At 35.4% G+C, this 16,796-nt stretch overlaps 1 protein-coding gene across 1 annotated transcript; it reads left to right on the forward strand.

Moving 5' to 3' along the window:
• Positions 1–4,481: 4,481 nt before the first annotated feature.
• Positions 4,482–15,321, forward strand: LOC149796712 (uncharacterized). Its single transcript, XM_089960636.1, has 5 exons — positions 4,482–4,597; positions 8,889–9,115; positions 10,930–11,019; positions 14,598–14,745; positions 15,152–15,321. The coding sequence occupies exons 1-5, from the start codon at positions 4,489–4,491 to the stop codon at positions 15,319–15,321; spliced, it is 744 nt and encodes a 247-aa protein (XP_089816762.1). The 5' UTR covers positions 4,482–4,488.
• Positions 15,322–16,796: the final 1,475 nt, after the last annotated feature.

Below are 16,796 nucleotides of genomic sequence, written 5' to 3' on the forward strand. Positions count from 1 at the left end.
TACCTACCAACGATGGTCGTCAAAAAAAATAAACAAGAAATAAATAAACACGTAGAGTACTTTATTTTTTCAGCTACTATTTCGAACTGAGGTTTTATTAATACAATCGTCCATTACAGAAATAAAACATCTCAAGGAAAAGTTCATTTGTAAAATCTTGACATTTCTACGAGATGATTTTATTTGTTTGTTTTATTTGTTTTGTCGGAATTCTATGGTCTGTTCACCCTCTCTGCTGCTTATCGTGATACATGTATAATGAACAGTTAGATACATTTAAAAATTGATATCCAGCCCACACCAAGGACAGAGTTGCAAAGGCCTGCTTAACAAGCCTGACTACACAACTCACTCTCACTCTCTCTCTCTCTGCCTTTTAAAGTTTTGTTTACAATAAATTATATTTAAGCTAATCCGGGAATGTACATGTATTGTGTATACTCTAGAGACTAGTCCTGCATACACGAACTAGAATTGTCCCTAACATCATGTCAGATTTAGACAAAAATATGTCCGATATAAACGCTAATACAAAAGCTCACTTTCGCTTTTTGTAATGATGTATATTTAAAATGTTTCGTGAAATACAAAGAATATATTGCTGTCGTCATATCCCATGTTGTATATGTCCAAGCAAAATATCAGAGGTGCGCCTTTTTATTGATTTACATGTGTATCGCTGTATTTTTCAGGTGTTACGTAATAATATACTTTTTCACTGTATCGGTGCATCGGTAGCTTGAGTCATAGAGGAATCTAAGGAAATTCCCAAGTAATCTTATTACGAATGTATTGGTATTAAAGGCATGTTTTCAGTTTCCATGACAAAACAACTGATAAATTTATTATTTATTAATTTTAAAAATAGATGTATTTGTTACAAATTAATTTCGAATATTACAAATATCATTGTATGTATTAGTCTGGTTCGCTGCTTCGTATGCTCCCTGCGTTGTATGCTGCTATACGATGTCAGGTAAACCCCGACAAACAAATGGCCTCATATGGATAAATCAAGTTAGTCTAACCGCGGCACATCTATTATGTTTATTACTGACAGTGTTAACTTTACTTATATTTTTAATTTGAACTAGAGCAGTCCTTATTCTGTGTTCAAGCTTAACCACTAATTCAGTTATATAATTACTTTTAAAAATATATTTACTAGTAGGCGAAGATGACAGTAAAAAAGGATACACACAATGATATTTTGTTAATATTGCACATTTTATACAGTGTCATTTAAAATGTTCATTCTCCAATCGATCCCTTGATACATTTACCTGCAATTGATATGAGATGATGTACGACAGCCTAAATATATCCAAAGATTAAGACGAAAATACCACCCCTCTTTTACGATTGGGTGAGGGTAACGACTGTTTTGCAAATATTGCACACACTTCACACAACGTCATCTAAATATTTTGGTTTCAATACATTTCTTGATCAATTTTATATCGATATTAATATCTAGTTGTACAAGACACCTCAGACTTTGCCAAATATTAGGATCGAAATAGCAACCCTATTCCACGAGGTGGTGAATGTGACGATACTTGGCCCAGTATTGTATGTTCCGACTGCATCATGCAAACATAAAAATTATTTGCAATCGATTCCTTTATATCTTTCACGTCGGAATCGACGTAAGGCGATATATGACAGCCTGCATTTGCCAATGATCTAAGACCGAAATACCATCTCCTTTAAATGAAAGAGGGATGGGGTTCGTGATGATATTTTGTCAAAAAACGTCTATGTAACTACATCATCGGAAAATTTGATTTTTAATTGATTCCTTGATCAATGTACCTTGATACTGATGACAGTTCATGACAGTCCAGAATCTGACCAAATCACTAACCATCTTCTATGAAGGGTTGAGGCTGATGATTTGGCCTATACGGGACATTTTCGACTGTCACCAAAAAATTCCATTTGCAATTGATTCCTTTGACAAAGTGGCTTAGCAACCGCCCAAGCAACCCTCACAACTGGGGGGTTGGAGCTGAAATTACCATCAAGCAACCTTGATATGTTCAGAAATACCGCAGTATACCGTGGTTCAAAACTTTTCGTAGTACCCAGCTGTATAAAACATATACTATTTGGAGCAGAAGAACATGGTCTAAGATTTTAAGTAATGTTACGGCTTTCTTGCTTTTTACCTACATGTAGATTTGATACCGTGAACGTAGGAGTAAACTGAGATACGAATACTAGTGTTTGCTTTGTCTACTAACGCACCCTAATAAGTAACATGCTTGACATCCGTTACACAAGATTAGAGAGAAACCAACATGCTGTAGTACGGATCTGTGTGGGTTTTCTGTCCTAGTATTACCAAAGATGGTATCATTATCAGAAATATTTTATTTTCTCAAATTAGTTGACATTATAATATCAAACAAGGCCTTATAAATGGAAATAATAAAAATACCCGCTGATCCGGATGAAAGGTGTAAAGAAACTTCTTCATCAAAATGGAATTATGTAGTACTAAGTATTGACCTTTTGAATATAATTTGTTTTCACCTCAGGTTATACCTTTTGAAAATCTCTATCTCTATTTAGGGATCTCAATCATGTACTCTCCTTTGATAAAATAAATGTGGGTTGAAGTCTAACTGCTTCCGGCATTTTTCACACTTAATTTACGTCATTCCGCATCTAGATCACTTGTTATTGGTAAAGTACGACTGCATTAATTGTACATATAATCACTGCAATTAAAGAAGTCTAGATCATATCCGCCTTGAGTGTAAAAGTTATGACCTGAGTGTGGTATATTGCGTCTCTTATCGACTCTTTTAACAGGTCATTATGATTCATGGTAAGGTGATCGAGATCTTACAGCTCGTTTCTAGAGTCATCCATGTGTTACCAGGTGTGGAATTTGGCTACAGGCACGAAATGAACAGTTTGATTATATCCCTGGTTCAGGTCAAAGGAACATTTGGGGTATTCGTTGACGGCGAGCTGCGGTTAATAGAGTGTGTTAGTTTTAATCCGGCAGTCGTAGCTTGGTTACCCGTCCCGGCTATCCAAAGTGGTTGCTTCTGTGCGCCCTTGCGACAGTTGTTGTTGTTGTTGTTGTTATGGGGCTTAACGCCATTTTTCAGCACACGATAGGCTATGCATGGCGGCCAGTATTAATAGTGGAGGAAGAACCCGGGAAAACCCCGGGAAGAAACACCTACCCACAAGAAGCTACTGGCAAGCTTTCTCACATACCCACAATGGCCGAATCCTAGACTCGAACCCACGCAGACAGAAGTGAGATGGCAGTGATCCGTAACGGAGAGCGCATTAGACCACTCGGCCACTAGGGGCCCCGCCCTTGCGACAGGCACTTAGCTCCTATTTCTTAGGCCTGCTATACAGTGGCGTCGCTAGGGTGGTGCGGGGGGTGCGGACCTCACCGGGTGACACCATCTCAGAGGGGTGACACCAAAATGAAAAACTGCAAATTTTACAGAGCACACACTGCTCGGTCTAATCGGATTTCATAAGCGGATAACCGATCATAGTTAAATACATGACTAGCAGGCACAGCAGTGGCGTCGCTAGGGGGATGCGGGGGGGGGGGGTGTGCGGACTGCACCGGGTGACACCATCAGAGGGGGTGACACCAAAACGACATTACTAAGGATTCTGTATGGTCTGTTACGGAAGGAGGACCATGGGGGTGACACCATGAGCTACCTCACTGGTTGACACCAACCCAAGTGACGCCACTGCTGCTATAAATAATATTATCTTCAAAGTGTTATTAAGAGGTACAAACCAAATTGTTGACAGAACAAGATAATCTGCCATTTTTTTACAGGTGAATGAAACCAAGTAATTTTTTTCAAGAAAACCCAATTGTCTTTTACAATACAAAACTTTTCAATGTCTCATTGTTTTTAAATAATCGGGTCCCAACTGAGATCAAACAACAACAACAACAACAACAAAATAAATGGCACATTTGTAAAAGACTTAGTTTGCCTGTTTATGTCTCCTAAGTATCTGCCAGTCCGTTGGAAACATGATTAATCAAAAAAATTGTTCCCTTAGTCTGGCCTCATGTACTTGAAACAATACCTTTTATTTGTGAAACTAAAATTGTGTAGATCCATCCGCTCAACAAGGTCTTTTATCTCTGAAACTAAAATTGTATATATCCATCCGCTCAACAGGGTCTTTTATCTATGAAACTAAAATTGTATATATCCATCCGCTTTACAACTAAACATAAGCTCCTTAGTTCTTAATGAATATCTTTTTACGACGACAATTGTAGCAAATATCAAAGCAATCTCATTTTATGTGGCAAACTTGTTTTTATGAAACATATTTTACCTGGATTTTCGTCTTCTGTCTAATAATTGTTTCATTCGGGTATATACGTTTATTACCCACATATCTTTCACTAGGTCCTATATATTTATGGGTGTAACAAACTTTTATACCACTTCATTTGGCGAGGAGGGTCAAAGGATGGCTTGGAATCAGATGTTTCGCACAAAGTTCAGAATTTCGACTGCTGTGATCTACGTAACAATCTTTCTTCGTGCGTTAGTTTCAGGAAACCCCGTAAGTGACAATGGTAAGTATGTCAGTTTGTTCTTATATTTATAGAAAGTGTCTTTTCTTAAAATAAAATAAAAAATCAAATTCTTAGTGATTCTTTTTCAGCCATGTAGGACTTCCTCGGCTATATTTAACAGTACAAAAATCACGTTCAATATCCTATTGCAAATATTCATACCACGGATGATGAATAGAAACGGCAAATACCAACTTCAGTATGTTTCAGAAATAAAGATTATAAGACAGAAAAGCCTTAGAATACGTGAATAGGTTTATTGTTTAACTTGTTATGCTAAGAGTTATTTGAGAATATAAAACAGTGATAGAACACGAAGTTAGCTCAAAGAAGGTTGTGAATTATTGCTTGTATGATAAAGTACAAAACTCAGAATGAAATGTATATTTCTTGACATGTTATTATATAATAGTTACATTAAAATAGAGAATTAATAGTATGTTTCTTGACATGTTATTATATAATAGTTACATTAAAATAGAGAATTAATAGTATGTTTCTTGACATGTTATTATATAATAGTTACATTAAAATAGAGAATTAATAGTATGTTTCTTGACATGTTATTATATAATAGTTACATTAAAATAGAGAATTAAAGTCTGTTTCTTGACATGCTTTATACGTAAATTGATTTATAATAAACAACTGCCAATATATGTCGTTCGTGCGATTAAAATTCTTATTTTTTAAATCCGTGCGCCTGCATAATTTCGGGTATCCGCGCGCTGACCGTTAATCTGTGTGTATTATTTAGTTTTAGTTTGGTACATTGTACGGGTGTTTTGTCTTACTTTTCTTAATTTTGTGCAACTATTCTATTTATATTTTCAACAGATTATCGTTAACATCGCGTATAGCTATACATATCTACGGGGGAAAAAAAGAAACCAGGCTCACAAGTACCAATAAAGTGACTTAAAGTTTTTATCCACACTTTTGAAACATTATTGGCTATATCAAGCAATGCGCCGTTCCATAAGACTCAGAATCAACCTACAAGCAGTCACCGCGACAGGAATAGAAGCAGTGATAATTCATTACGAGTCCGAGGCTCTTCCGAGCTGCCATGTCATTCCTTTTGTCGAGGAGGAATGTATTTTATCTCAACAAAGTATATGGCCGAAAAGTTAAAACTTTTTTTAATTTGTGCGAAGACGATGCATTTTGCGGATATTGAGGAAGGATAATTTCATGCAAATAAACATTACGTTTGCTTCATTATTATTTTATTCGCTAATCATTTTTGAAAACAAAACAACTGTTCGTAAACTTTCTCTTCAACTCCTCTCAAGCATAATGATATTAGTCCTATAGCTCACCAGCCTCGACAAAGAGAAGAATTTATTTTTATTTCGTCTCTGTTTGCCCATCCTACATTGTCTTCGTCCCATAAAAATACATTTATGTTCCTATGTCCCACGCTTAAAGCTAAATATAAATGCCAAAACAAGATACAAATGTTTCATATATATACTAAAATAAGACCTATTAACCCGCTTTTTTGCAATTTTTAACAAATGTTTATCTCTTTCTCGACTTTATATTGATGATTTGGATATTCTTTCCAAAGAAATTTGAAAACAAAATGTCTTTGTATGCCTTTAATACCGTCAATAGATACTATCTTGAAACAATCATTAAAGTTCCTCAGTTTTTTATATATTTTTTTGTGTTTTTGAGGGTTGAGGTGGGGTTTTTGGGTGACTTTAATGTGATTCAATTAGATCTACTCATCAATCGTAGCCTATATTTATCTACCTTTGAATAATTTGGTCTCAGCCTTATCAGCTAGGACTGTATTCACTTTAATGAAATATTCGACTATAATCTCTACAGTAATTAATATTGTTGGAATCATAATTAGACTGTTTTTCCTTGATAACGGCTGTCATAAATCCGATGAGTGTCGAGGGCTAGTAACCCCCACTATTAGCGACGTCATCGTATGTGATGCATTCTTGGAATTTTAAGACTCCATGGTGGATTCTCGTTTCAATTAAAAGTACGTTTTTTCTTTAAATTATGTATTAATCAAATATTTTCAGGACAATTATTGTGTGCTCCAAAGACAACAGATTATTGGCTAATCAGAAATAATTATTACGGTATTACATAACCTGTAATTTCTTCAAACATCTCAACCGATCATCAGTTGAGGTGATGAAAATCAAACAGTAGCAAGAGCGACAAATATCTGACTGTGATAATACTTTGACGATCTGCTGACTCTGGTGCACAAATTATTTTTGTACGAAAACTCTTCAAAATATGCATACATTAAGTAAACTTACCTCGAATCAAGTTTGTCAAATATAGCGGTTTAAAGTTTCCGCAATGCATCACATCCCGTGACGTAATTTGTTGGCCTCGATTAAGCAAGCGTAGCTCTTTCATCGAATACATTGGCTGTGCACACTTTTGATCGTTCATTAACGAATGTTCATTATCTATTATTAGTTCGTATGAAAACACAAGACTTGTCTTTCTAGTACTTTTCAGTATATTGCCATGCGTTGTATTGCTTTATAATGAGGTCTACAATAAGATTCCGGTCTTAAAAATCCCATAGACTTCTCTAATACAGTACCTCTAGTAATGTTTGTTCTACTGGCATGTGTAATTGAAATGTCAGTACATTTATAATTAGTACGCAGAGCTTTGAATTTATTATTCGAAAATAAATTATTCATTAATACTAAAATAAATATTTCGACTGCAAGAACAAACTTAAAGACCTAATAATGTTTCCTACATGAAATATTCTCAGCATGTTTTTTATTTTTTAATGTTTTTCTAACTTCATGGTGTTTGTTTTTGTAATAATATTATTATATGTTTTTTATCTTATAGGTGTTGTCTAATGTTGTAAAGCGCTTAGAGCTTCTAAAGATTAGGCGCTATACACAGTCCTCATTGTTATTATTATTATTATTATTATTATTATTATTATTATTATTATTTATTGACGCATTGAAATACTTAAAACGTCACGGTTTAAAATACTGAGTAAGTTACGTAAGAGTTACCAACGTAGACAATGGGGTGACTTGATAGTGACTAATGTAGCCAGTGGTATAAAGTGACAGTTACCAACGTAGACAGTGGTGTGACGCGATAGTGACTAATGTAGCCAGTGGTATAAAGTGACAGTTACCAACGTAGACAGTGGGGTGACTTGATAGTGACTAATGTAGCCAGTGGTATAAAGTGACAGTTACCAACGTAGACAGTGGTGTGACGCGATAGTTACTAATGTAGCCAATGGTATAAAGTGATAGTTACCAACATAGACAATGGTGTGACGGGATAGTTACTAATGTAGTCAGTGGTATAAAGTGATAGTTACCAATGTAGCCAATGGTAAAAAAGTGATAGTTAGCAATGCAGCCAATGGTGTGTAGTGACTTTTCATCATCATATATTTAGCAATTAACACAGTAATAAAGTTTAGCATTTCGATGTATTACTACGCTGTTGTGTAATATGATGATTTTTTTTCACCTTTTAAAAAATGTCGGCTACTATACAAGTAGATGTAATTTTGTGAAGTGGGAACCTTTTTATGGTAACTTACCGCAGGCGTTTAGATCCATCAGATGACGTCAAGGCATGGCCTGACTCAATATATTTATCTAACGTATATGGATCAATAATTTCTATACCGGTTGCTCCAAAAAATAGTAAGTTAGATTCAATCATCCAATTGACAGTGACTCATCACTAAGGCATATAGCTACTATAAATAACTGACAGATTAATAGGATATTTGGATATTAGTGAACATCGTTATTTTCTAATTTATGCCAAATTATAAGATAAAAATTTCTAAAAAAAACAAAAAACATGGAGACACTGGTCTAAATACAAGCATTTGCCGATCAGTGCCCTCTCACCTGTCCTCGTGGATTCGAGTCTAGTGCTCGGCCAATGTGATTAAGTGAGAAAGCTTGCCAATAGTTTAACGTGGTCGTCGAGTCTTCACTGGGTTTTCCTTGCTTTTTCCTCCATGAGTTATATCGGCTGTCGTGTATCTTGTGCTGACAAATGGCGTCGTTTAGCCCAAAAACAACAATAACGGAAAAACAAAATCTCATATAACCAAACGAAATATAGTATGAAAGAAAATGTAGCTTTTCCTCAAAAGAAAAGTCACATAAAAGGAATCACTACATCGTCTACTATTGAATGCTTTCAATAGTAGTACTGTCAATAAGATGGTGAAAAGACAAAACAACGATTGCATATTTACATAAACGTAAGAAAACTTTCACGATTTTTCTCATTTTAGACTGGGATAGCGTGTCAAGATCAGAACGAGCAAAGAGGGCTGTGGTGGGTAATTGCCAAATGACACAAAATGTCGTCACCATTCCAGTTACTACAGGATTAGGAAAAACACTTGATCAGCAGGTGACCTTAAGCCTGGCCGACCCTTCAAATCGAAAACCACTCCTTGATAATATACAAGTTTTTGAAGCCAACGGTGACGAAATAAAAGACGGATCTTGGAAAGGGGTAGGCTTGGAGGATATTAATTTCCAGTAATGCTTGATTTACTCGTGTAATGATCGTACATACTGGTACCTCCGCTCACTTCTTCACACTTTTTCACGCCAAACAGACTAACACCATTTTTCTCTGAAATTGAAGTGACGGATGTTTACCAAGAACCATATTGGAAGTTGAATGTCCAGTTGTGGCAAAAGGGTAACATGACCAATTTATAGTGTAAAGCACAGTACCAAAGATGGCGGCATACTTTAGGCTATATCACCTCTGGAACGATATTTGCAGCTTTATTCTTTTTGTGTTGTATAGGGATTGAATAGGTTTGTATGTTGCTCAGACCAGGTCTGTAGGCTGTCTTTAAGTATCTGAGAAACACACCTTAATTGCAATTACCCATATACGGTATAAACCTTTTATATGTTGACAATCCTTTAGACACCAATCCCTTAAACAAGCCTATATTATTTTTTAACTAAATTTACACATTCTTCTGCTCTAACGTCTGAGGCCGTAATAAAGATGATTCTGGACTTTGCCATCATAAAATATAAACTATTTGAATATATGATCTCACGATACAATTTGATTTTTAACTGAATATGTGATCAAATATTAATTATACTTTTAACTTTGTTATACTTTTAACACTCCATCCACATCCCCGATGACATACATAAAAGCATTATAACTGGGAAAGCCCAATACAGGTATTCCATGTTGTTTTTTCCATTTCGTTCATGAAACTCCAGCTCAAACTCCCACAAGTTATGTAATGTACTTAAAAGGTAAGTCGTTGAAATTATTTACCCTACATTATTCGACAGACATTATCTTCTCAAAAGCGGAAAAAGAAAACGAAGTTTTTAAGAACTCATGCTTATGGAAATAAATTAGTTTTGTTTTTAAGGAGCAAAAAAATTTCCATGATACTAAATTAGCAGTGGCTTTCCGAATAGTTCTTTTCTTGACGGCGTCTGTTTGTGTCCATTGTAATGCTGTTTTCGCAATAATAAATAATATAGTTTGGGATAAACATTTTCTTAAAATAAAATAAAAGTGCAAGTACATTTGGCATCGTATTGTATTTGCTTTGAATGAAAGTATCTCTTTCTTTGCCATTGATAATACAAATTGGTGAGAGTTACCAGCCTAAGTAAAAGTACAATGATCACTGAATAATGACTTCAAAAAACAGATAAATCCTTTTTTATCTTGGCAAAAAATGTATTTATTCTTCATGTAACTTCAACATCAATGCTGTGTTTTTAATCAGGACATGGTTTGTTCTGTTATGCGTGTGAAATCATGTAATAACGAATTTCATCTGTGTAGTAAATGTCCAGTAGTCAAAGAAAAGAAGATCCCACATGTTGTTTCTCATACATTACAATGTACTTAATTAGTTGTGTAATGATAATATATTGGCAACTAACCAGGACTCCGTAACTGTTAATTATAGGTATTATTTGTTTTGTAGCATATAAACTTTAAAAAAAGTATTGCATACAAATACTCTAAATAATTGAACAGCTTTTGCTTCCATAAAGGACACATTGATAGACAATGTCAAGAAGACCATGCCGACAACATCTCGTGTAATAGATGAGTCTTGTCACAACTTGCATGTGCTTTTGTCACACTTGCATGTGCTTTTGTCACACTTGCATGTGCTTTTGTCGCACTTGCATGTGCTCTTGTCACACTTGCATGTGCACGGTGCATTAACATATTAAGATATTGTATCCATTTAAATTCTCTTTCTTTTTTATATAACCGTTTTTGCATATAATTATGATATGTTATTATTCAAATTCTTTCAGACACTCTTTGAAGTCAGTGATAAATCCAACCGAACGAAAGGCTTGGCTCACTGCATTGTACAGACTAACGGAACATGCACATGCGAAGTGGTAATACTCTCACTCTCTCTCTCTCTCTCTCTCTCTCTCTCTCCACATCTGGAATATTTAGCGGTTTGTTAAACCAGGATATGTAAAATTGATTTTGTCTATTTTCTCCATTTAGTGCAATAACATGTTTAAGCGGGAAGGGGGGGAGGGGGGTGTTTGTGTTTGTGAGGCAGAAATTTATATTTGTCTTTCTTTAAATTTGCATGGTAAGGTATTTGTGTATTTTTATGCATTTCATTGTATCAAAGAAACGCTTAATATCTTAAATTAATATTTGGAGGATCCAGGTTGTGTACGACGGCGATCTCACATTTATTTATAAAAATACGTAGCGTTATAATGGGATCAACCTGCCGCCAAATGCATTAGCGAATGGCTCATTTGTCATATCTTCTAGACAGAAATAGTAATAAATAAACAAGGACTAAAACAACTTTGCAATACAATCAGCTTCATCATATTATCAAATGCAATTGCTATTGAAGTTCGGGGAGACATATGTAAGTACTTAATCGAGTACTAATTTCAATGACACAGAAAATGCGTGAATAAGCAAGAAGAGCTGCCTTGAGCAGTTTTCAGTCCTCTACGATATATGTGAAATTCCTCTCTTCTTTATCTCCACACATCATTACCCAGCAGAAACACATTCGAAACCCGTATGACCAGCAATGTTTTTAGAGGTTATTATTAGATAGGGCACTAGGGCATTTCAAAAGGTGATAATTGTGGGGCATAAAATGTGTCATATAAATTGTCCATCCGTAATGTATTATATTTCTGTAAAATCTATTTTCATACTTGACATTAGCGATATTTCCCTATCATTATCAAACGATTCTCTCTTTCTCTCTCTCTCTCTCTCTGTGGAATATTTAGTGGTATGTTACATCAGGATTCATTATTCATGTAAGAACACTATTAAGCGTGTCTGTGTTTATCGGTGCAGAAATTCGTTTATTTTTTCTTTACTTAAACTAGCGAAAGTTTGTTACTTGTAAATTTTTGGATGAATATGATTGCATCAAAGAACGGCTTTCAATCATATGTACATATCTGTGGGATCGAGGACGAAATTGTGTGTTTGATAGCGATCCTATGTTTCTTTCGGAACATACGTCAGCACGCTAATGGGATAAACCTGCAACCAAATGCATTATCAAATGAATCATTTGTCATATCATGCACATACAAATATTAATAAATAAACCCAAACTAAAATACTACTTTTTATACAATCATTGTCATCATTTTAAAAAATTCATTTGCGATTAAAGCCCGTTGTGATATTTCAATTATTGACGTACAGCTATTTAATCGAGTGCTGATTTCAGTGAGTCAGAAAATTTATGAATAAGTAAGAATTGTTGCCGTGAGCATTTTCAAGTCTGTACAATATATGTGGAATTCCTTTTCTTTAATTTGACACACTTCATTACCCTACACAAACAAATTTGAAACACCGACGGCCAACATTATTGTCCGAGGTTATTGCTAGCTAGGACACTAGGACATTTCAAATGCTGAGAATTTGCGGGGGCACACAAAGTGTCTTATAAATCGTCCATTTATTGGATATTATATTTCTGTAACATATATTTTCATATGCATTAGTGACTATCGCGTCACAACATTTGCTACATTGGTAACTCATACTTAACTTACTCAGTAGTTTAAACTTTGATGGTTTAAGTATTTCATTGCGTCCATAAATTAGTTATATAATAATAATAATAATAATAATAATAATTGCTTTCCTTTATACCAACGATAATAATCGAATTAGCTGTCCGTGAAACTGTTTTACAATGCAGTTTCACGTAGACTTTTCTGAAACGCAGTTATGCGTGCATGATTTCCTATTTACTAACTATAAAATGAAACTGATCTTCAAATTGACCTAGTGTGCATTTAAAGGTCATCAGTTCACATGCATACACGATAACGTTCGTTTAATAAAAGAAAGATTAGAGTCCAATGGGGTAAGGCCATAATCAGTGTGACTTAAAATAGCAACTGGTTTATGGACAATAACGTTAGGTATGCCTTACATCCAGGACGAATATGCATGAATCGCGTGCACTGAATTTGAGGTCACTGGTAAAAGGTCAATGTCACCATGACGGAAAGAAGTGAATGGTTTCTGCACAAATACTTCAGTTTTGTTTGAAAGGCCGTGACTTAATTTTGCGGACAATTTTCTTTTGGCGAAAGGTAGAAGCTTGTTGATCTGGGGAAAACAACAAAGGTCAATGTCATATTATGTAAGGAAAATGTTCTGCGCACACATTTAAGTTCTCAGAAATATACATTCACCAAATTTTATGCACGGCTTATACTTTTGGTGTGATGTATGTGTGATTTGGATTGTATCGTAGTTTTAACACTCTGAGTCATATCGCTACTATGTCTGCAGTGTCGCAGTTTATAGTGATGTCTAGCATGCAGCACCCAATCATATTTTCCTCACACCAGGCCAACCAGTCTTAATAATATTCTCTTAATGCTGAGCGCCAAGTGACGCAGTTGTTAGTATTATTTTTATAAGTCTTTGGTATGACTCGGCCTGGGTTCAAACCCGCGACCTCTCTCACCCGAGGCGGCCGCTTTAACCGCTTATATCACCAGAGCGGCCACTTTAGGTGTGAAGGAAACTGATTTTGGACCAAACGGTCAGAGTTCAATGTCCGTTTTCGCACAATCAAATTAGCGTTACATCACAGACCTACACTAAAATTGTGACAGGCTTGCATTTGGTGAAAGGTTGAAAGATGTTGATTTGGGGTTCAAAAAGTCAAAGTTAAAAGTCACCGAGGTTGTAAAATGAAAATTAGTTGGAGCTCAAAATGTTAAAATTTGTGGATGGCTTAGATAATGAGAAAGAAAAAAAGAATCTGAAAAGTTTTGGGTGGAAGGTACAAGATGAATGTCACCGTGGCTGAAACGAAAACCTAGTTTCGAATGTTAACTGGACGTTTATCTAGAGTGAAGGCTTGGTACTTAAGGTATGGAATAAGTCTGTTGATTTGGGGGTCAAAAGGTCAAAAGGCCACTGGTACTGAACTAACTATGACTTTACACAAAAAACTTGTTTTCAGGAGTAAGTTCCTTGATCAAACATTACAGATGGCTTGCACATCGGAAAATACAGAAAGTTATATATCTATGTCTGGATATAAAGGTGAAAGGTCGCATTCACGATAAGTCTAATATTAAAATAATGTTGTCCGCACCGTCAATTTAGTTCCTGACCGCATAGCTTGACCAAATGTAAACGGTTATTGAAACTTATGATACACTACTAGTACCTACATCAAGGACAGTTCCACACAGGACAGGTGTGTAATGTATCGATCGCGGTATTCATGCTATTGAAAGATTATATATTTACCTATATAGTGAAGTAAATATATATATATATATATATATATATATATATATATATATATATATATATATGCGTGTATCTATTTTCATATCCAGGTGTCTATAGTTGTCTATTGATATATCATTATGTCTGTCTGTCTGTCTGAATATTTGTCATATTATCTCAATATTTTGCTGATTGTACTCTTCAGCAAAAGATAATTGAGTACAGCGGAAACAAGATGAGACTAGAGAAGAGCGGAAAAGCCAGCCTCTTTAATTCTAATCCTACATATCGTGCCAGTGAACGAGATCAGAATGTCAGTTTGACATTTGATGAAATGGCATTCGATCCATCAGGTATGCTACATTATTAATATTGTTGTCCTATAGTAATATTTTCTTCTTCTTCTTCTTCTTCTTCTTCTTCTTCTTCTTCTTATTATTATTATTATTATTATTATTATTATGTGGCAAGATTCGGAGATGTAATGCCTAGGGCGAGAGAGTATTCATCTCCTTGAGGTTTAAGGATGTTATGAAATTTTCTAAAATACTGAAACGTAACAGGGTTGTTAACTGCTTTAAACGCCTTAATAAAATACCATATGTTATGACATTCTTGCTCTCGTTCTTTTTGTGATATACGTTGTTGTAGGCGATATACGAAAACGAGTAACATAATGACGGTAAGACAGTCGAAAATATATATGGAAGACATTAACTCTTTTATCTGAAAAGATATTGTTATACTATGAAAATGCAGGAATCATTCCCCCATCGCATAATGCACCATTGCCTGCGCAACCTGGAGGCCCTCCACCGCCGCCGCCGCCACCACCACCACCACCTGGTCGTCGGAAAAGACAGTCGACCATTTCTAGTAAAACGATTCGAATAATGGTTGCAGTGGACGATATAATTTGGGCAAGGTAATTTATCGACTACTTGCTGCTTATGATTAAGTGCCGGCGTGAGTGCAAATAGGGAGCTTGGACACGAGTTAATTTGGTAATTTTGGGTGTTGTTATACTTCAACAGTGATAATTTGAGGTTGTAGGCAGAACATTGTATATGACAAACCGTATTAATTTTGCTGTTGCAATCATGGGCAATTTTGTGACGTCAGCGGTACTCAAGCATGACATTACACGCGCAGTTTGCATCCATTTTATTTGTTTAAATAAATTCTCCTGTTTATTTTTTAGTTGGTTCTCAATTTATCTGCGTGTTGATTGACCGTGTAATAATAATAATCATAAATAGATTTATGTATGCAGACGTTTGCCACACCTCTTGACCCACCCCCACTCCCACAAACCATAAAATCGTCAGTATCAAATACCTCCGTAATGTTCTGATCAACATTGGCACACATTTATTTGCACCTGGTCCTGAATGCATTTATTTAAACACAGGATATTTTATTTAAGGCCCATTGACATTAAATCACACTGATACTATTAGGACCATTGTCTTAGGACTATTGGTATTACATCATACCAGCTTTGAAACTTGGGAGTAGCAAATGTTTTCTCCGACTATATAAATATGACATGTGTATTTGTGAAAATTTTGCTTGTTTGTTTGCTTTTGTTGGTTTTAACGGTACTTTTAACGTATTATTGGCTATATCATGCCGAGAAAATGCGAGCTAAGTGTTCTTGAGAAGGAAACGCCCAGGCAGCCGACCAGGTCTGGCCCGGGTGGATATCGAATCAACGAGTCTTGGGTTACTAGTTCAACACAGAACAAACTGAGCTATCGCTGTTCCTTGTAGTGATTTATGGCATCTGGTAAATGTTGGTAAAAGTTATTATTTGCACAAATGTTAATAGGGACGTAACATAAATATCACACATTAGTTTCAATCAGGAGAAACATTTTCTCCAAGACGATGAATATACAGTAATACTCCTAGAAGATGACCATACAGTACTAACACATCGTGTTCGGCATTAGGCCAACCTGGATCCAGAGAAGGGAATATACTCTTTGTGGCGTTAGTCCACAATTGTTGGGTTGGATCGTGTGTGTGTGTGTGTGTGTGTGTGTGTGTGTGTGAATTTTTTTTATGTTCCTGTTCATTTGAATCACACCGGTATTGAAAGTAGGAACGGTTATTCCTTTCAAATTTTAAGCCCATCTAGCCAACGACTGTTCGGTGAGAAACATCATCATAGGCATGATCATTATTTATGATAGTACAGAGAAAAGTCTTTTAAAATTGACAAATAATAATAGTGCTAATAATAATAATAATAATAATAATAATAATAATAAAGTAAAATCCACTTAAACAGAGCGATCTTTAGATCAATGTTCTTGCTTTTTTATGGATGCCAATTAAGAGGGACTGAATTAGCACTATCAGGACTCACTTGCAATCCAAGTCTGTGACAAGTCTGTAG

Source organism: Sinohyriopsis cumingii, chromosome 6 (genome assembly GCF_028554795.1).
Source record: "Sinohyriopsis cumingii isolate HCF-2022 chromosome 6, ASM2855479v2, whole genome shotgun sequence".
Classification (NCBI taxonomy): domain Eukaryota; kingdom Metazoa; phylum Mollusca; class Bivalvia; order Unionida; family Unionidae; genus Sinohyriopsis; species Sinohyriopsis cumingii.